Source organism: Lactuca serriola, chromosome 8 (assembly GCF_051521515.1).
Source record: "Lactuca serriola cultivar US96UC23 chromosome 8, Lser_US96UC23_V15, whole genome shotgun sequence".
NCBI classification, from domain to species: Eukaryota; Viridiplantae; Streptophyta; class Magnoliopsida; order Asterales; family Asteraceae; genus Lactuca; species Lactuca serriola.
Window position 1 is genome coordinate 148,502,869 of NC_136415.1, and position 5,190 is coordinate 148,508,058.

Sequence of the window (5,190 nt, forward strand, 5' to 3'; positions counted from 1 at the left end):
TAGCTCTCATTTGAATTTATATATATATATATATATATATATATATATATATATATATATATATATATATATATATATATATATATATATATATATATATATATATACTTTTGTTTCGTAAGAAAGTTAATTATGTTGTTAGTTTACAATGGAAAATAATTGTCAATAGAATTCAATGTAAAGTTATTTATATGCGTTGAAATTTATTTTGAATAACAACCTTTTTGGTAAAATTGAAGTTAAATGGTAAACGTTGCCTTTCAAAGGACAAAAGTAAACGCGTTTAAAGACAAACTCGTAACATATATCAAGAGACCGAGTCATTCGACGAAAACTAATGCTAATGTTGGTGGCCATAAAAGCAAAACTGATAACCATTTACTTAGGAAAGCAAGTTGATTCGACATAACTAGTTTTTAGGGAATTAAGGTATAAAACTAGATAGTAGTGGTAAAATAAATTCATTATAGTATAACGTGCTCCAATGGCGCATATTATAAAAACATGCCTCGGTTTGGTCATACCTATATTGTTTGCATGTTCTCTTGTTGTTGCCCGGGATATAGCTGACGGCGGTAACGACCAACCTGGTAAATGTAATCAAAAACCTGATCAACCCCAAGATAATTCAAATCCGATTCAACCAAATATAACAAATTCGGAACCTGATAATCCAAATCCAGACCAACCCCAAGATAATCCAAATGCAATAAAACCAAGTATAGCAAATCTGGATCAACCTGATGTTCCACAGGCAGACCAACCCCATGATAATCCAAATCCGATTCAACCAAATATAACAACTCCGGATCAACCTGATAATCCAAATCCAGATCAACCCCAAGTTAATCCAAATATAACAATTCCGGATCAACCTGATAATCCAAATCCGGATAAACCCCAAGATAATCCAAATCCGATTCAACCAAATATTTCAAATCCAGATCAACCTGATAATCCAAATCCGGGTCAACCCCAAGATAATCTAAATCCGGTTCAACCAGATATTCCAAATCCAGATCAACCCCCCGACAATCCAAATCCGGATCAACCTAATAATCCTAATTCGGATCAGCCCCAAGACAATCCAAATCCGGATCAGCCAGGAGATAATCAAAAGCCAGGAATCGACCAACCTACGGATCCAAATGCGGCCGTCGCTGATGGTGGGTCTGATTACACAGCACCGCCGCTTGAAACTGGCTTCTTGGGCGAATGGGTGATCGATAATCCAAATGCTGGTGTGGCTGCCATGCAGCTCCAGTTGATGCCTAACGATAAACTTGTCTGGTATGATACAACGTCGCTTGGCCCTTCGGGCATAAAAATGCAACCCGAGGGAAACTGCCCCATAAATCCAGATGCAAAAAACCAGCCAGATTGCTATGCTCATGCTATCGCTTATGACTGGAGGACCTCGGCAGTCAGAACGCTTACGGTATACATGTGTGTTTGTTATTAAATGATCAACGATTTTGTTATATATTCTTTTCGTTGCTTGAATTCTAATAAATTCCTATGGATGCATTATGATTCATGCAGTTACAAGGGGACGCATGGTGCTCGTCGGGAAACTTATGGCCAAATGGAAACCTAGCTGCTACCGGTGGTACCGCCACCGGTGATAAAGCTATTCGAATGATTCCTAATAATGATGATCCTAAAGCTGACTTTGAGACCCGACTAAATGTTCTTGCTGATGTCAGATGGTATGTTAGAGTTGAAAAGAATTGTCGTCTAACATCTGAATGCTACTTTTACATATAATTTCTATATATATGCACTGATCAACGGAGTTCACCGCAGGTACGCATCTAATGTAGTTTTGCCGGACGGGAGCGCCGTCGTGTTGGGAGGCCGGGGTTCTTTCAGCTATGAAATCGTACCACCTTCACTTGATTTCAAACCCCGGAGATTCGATATGCCTTTCCTCAAGGAAACCACGACACCGGATTTGGGACCAGGAAGACCTGTGGAAAACAACTTGTACCCATTTCAATTCCTCCTTCCTGATGGGAACATATTCCTGTATGCGAACAACAGAGCCATCTGCTTCGAACCCCAAACAGGGAATGTTGTTCGTGAGTATCCTGAGTTAGCAGGCGGGTCTCGCAACTATCCCCCTTCTGGCCAGTCTGCTCTTCTCCCATTGAAGCTCACCGCTGATAACAAAGTCATCAATACCGAGGTTGTAATTTGCGGTGGTAACTCACCGGATGCGTACAAAGTGGTGGATGCAAGGCATGTCACTGAGAAACAGTTCATGCCTGCACTAAGAGATTGTCATAGAATCCAACCGTTGAATCAAGATGCAACATGGACGGATGAAGAACAAATGCCGTCAGGAAGGGTAATGGGCGACTTACTAGACCTTCCAAACGCCGATCTTTTGATGCTTAATGGTGCCCAAAGTGGTACCTCCGGTTGGGAGGATGCAACAGACGCTAACTTGACACCTCTCTTATATTCGCCAACCAAACCTATGGGTAACAGGTTTAAGCCACTGAACCCTACAACCATTGCGAGGATGTATCATTCTTGTTCAGCGTTGTTGCCGGACACAAGAATTTTGGTCGCCGGTAGCAACATGCATCAGTTCTACACGTTTGATACGCAGTTTCCAACAGAACTGAGAGTTGAGAAGTTCTCTCCTCCTTACTTGGACCCTGCACTCGATCCAAACAGACCTATTATAGATGCAAAGGGTAGCGATTTAGTATTGCAGTATGGAAAACCATTTAAGATTGCTGCTACACTCCAATCGAATGAAACCATGGTGTTGGGTGAGATTATGGTGACCATGGTGTATCCACCATTCACCACACATGGCTTCTCCCAAAACCAGAGGCTGCTCATTCCGGCATTGACAAGCATTGAGAATAATGTGATCAACGCTGTTGCACCTGGTGGTGGAACTGTTGCTCCTCCCGGTTACTACATGTTGTTTGTTAATCGACTGGGTGTGCCCGGGCCTAGTGTTTGGGTCCACATCGAGTAACAGTTGGAAAAAAATAAACAAAAATATTTTTTGGTGGCATTTTTGGATACTTTCGCTGAGCTCTTTTCTAGGTTGATTCTTAACATTCATATCACAATGCGTACATCGTTCAAATATATAGCAAGTTTAAATAAGATTATAGATTTTTTTTGCTAATTAGATTAGTTTGGAAAGTGCTAATCATGGAACATATGTATTAATTTGTTTAATAACTCTAGATTTGTTTAATTAGTTGTGTAGCTCTATATGTAAAAATTACCTTTTTCTTGATCTTTAATAATATCATCTATGAGATATTGGCCGGTTGATTTTAAGATTTTTTTTTTTGTATTTTAATCTTAATTTTGAGTTATTATATATAATATTCTTTAGAATTTATTGTTTCTGATATAACTAAGGTTCTGTTTGTTTTTTCAAAGTAAAAATGTTTACAATCTGCGTACCGTTCTTATCTGTAACAGAAAAGATAGACCAAAAGTTTACATGACAAATGAATTAAAATGGATATTGTAGAGTATGATATTATGATAATAAATTGTCAGAAAAATTTCAATATTTATGAAAAAGTTATACTTTAGTCACAAAATTTTTTTTGAACGAAAAAGTCTTAAAAATCGGGAAAAATTTACATTTTGACCCCTTCTTGACCGGGTGAAACTGGTACCAAATTAATTTGGAATTATTTCGTAAACTATCCCAAAATATTAAGATTTTTATGTAAATAAAAACATTAGGACTTTTCTGCAAACAAAACCATTATTATTATTATTATTATTATTATTATTATTATTATTATTATTATTATTATTAAAAATATAAATAAGAATACTATTTTTTGAACTTATTATTAATATTGTTAATAATACATATAAATGCATTTAAAAGAAAAAATAATATTAATGACATTGTTTAAGGGAGGAGGTGGAGGAGATGGTGATGATTTTAACATTGAAATCATTAATGTCTGCTTGTATAGATATGGTCATTTCACATTTGTTATTATTGTTTTCAATTCAGAATATTAATTTTTAACGATTTAAAAGAAGTTGCATATTTGTAAAATTGTTTATAAATAGTTTAAGGCAGAAAGATTCCTCACGATTCCTCACTCTGTATATATAAAATTGTTTAAAGGTAGAAAGATTACTTTTCAAATCCAACAGATCCACTACAAACATCTACATAGATAGCCTATATCAAAAATTCAAAAGTATTAATTACAAAATCTTGTTTAGTAAAAAGTAATAGGACATTTGTTGGATTAATTCAAAAGTATTAATCAAATCCAAAAGTATTAATCCAAAAAAATATCCTATTACTTTTTATTAAACAAGATATTGTAATTAATACTTTAAAATTTTTGATATACGTTACCAATGTAGATGTTTGTAGTGGATCTGTTGTATTTGGAAAGTAATCCTTCTACCTTAAATAATTTTATATACAGAGTGACAAATTTTTCTGCCTTATTGTAACATCCGGACTTCCAGGAATTTTGTTTATTTATTTATTTAATTATTTTGAGGACTATTGAGCTACTCGACGAGTCGGTGCTCCAACTCGTCGAGTAGAGTCACGATGTGCCACGTAGGATTAATGACCTACTCGACGAACCCGAGAGCCGACTCACCGAGTAGACGTTGGGATGAGAAACCCTAGATCCCCGGGTTTGAGGGCCTATTTAAAGGCACTTATAGCCTCATTTGCGGCTATACTTCCCTGAGAGAAACCCTAATCGCCTTTGACCTTATAGAGAGAGTGTGTGAGCTAACATTAAGTATTTTGGTGTTTCTTTGGAAGAGAAGAGAAGGATTTCAAGCAAGGAGCGACAGGAGGCTATTAGATCTTTTGTTATTCATCCAAGAGCTCTTGTTAAAGTTATAAAGTTTGTACCTTTCTCATTTGTTTGGGTAAATCTCATATTTTTGAGACTAGGGCTTCTTTTCTATCTATTATTGGGACTTTGAGGGCATTGAGTTCATATGGAGGTTTGGACTTTAGATCTGGACCTTGTGAGGTCCCTAGCATCCAAAGGTCCTTGCTTTATTCAGCCTTAATAGAATTCTTGAGTGAAAAAACCTTTTTAGAGCATGTTCTTGGCATTTCAAGCCCAAAGTGTCATGCATGCACGTAAAGTCTGTGACTTTACGTGATAAATGAGCCTTGGGAGTGTAGATCTAGAGTTTGGGAAG

General features: G+C 36.5%; 1 protein-coding gene across 1 annotated transcript; it reads left to right on the forward strand.

Annotated features, from left to right (window-relative positions):
• The first annotated feature begins 484 nt into the window (after window positions 1–484).
• On the forward strand, window positions 485–3,296 carry LOC145069265 (putative aldehyde oxidase Art an 7). The gene is made up of 3 exons (XM_079016212.1): window positions 485–1,438; window positions 1,543–1,709; window positions 1,807–3,296. The coding sequence occupies exons 1-3, from the start codon at window positions 485–487 to the stop codon at window positions 2,996–2,998; spliced, it is 2,313 nt and encodes a 770-aa protein (XP_078872338.1). The 3' UTR covers window positions 2,999–3,296.
• The last annotated feature ends 1,894 nt before the right edge of the window (window positions 3,297–5,190 follow it).

Coding starts and splice junctions, on each gene's coding strand:
- LOC145069265 (XM_079016212.1), top strand. CDS start 485: ATGGCGCATATTATAAAAACATGCCTCGGTTTGGTCATACCTATATTG. Junction 1,439..1,542: donor CGGCAGTCAGAACGCTTACG/GTATACATGTGT, acceptor TGATTCATGCAG/TTACAAGGGGACGCATGGTG. Junction 1,710..1,806: donor GTTCTTGCTGATGTCAGATG/GTATGTTAGAGT, acceptor AGTTCACCGCAG/GTACGCATCTAATGTAGTTT.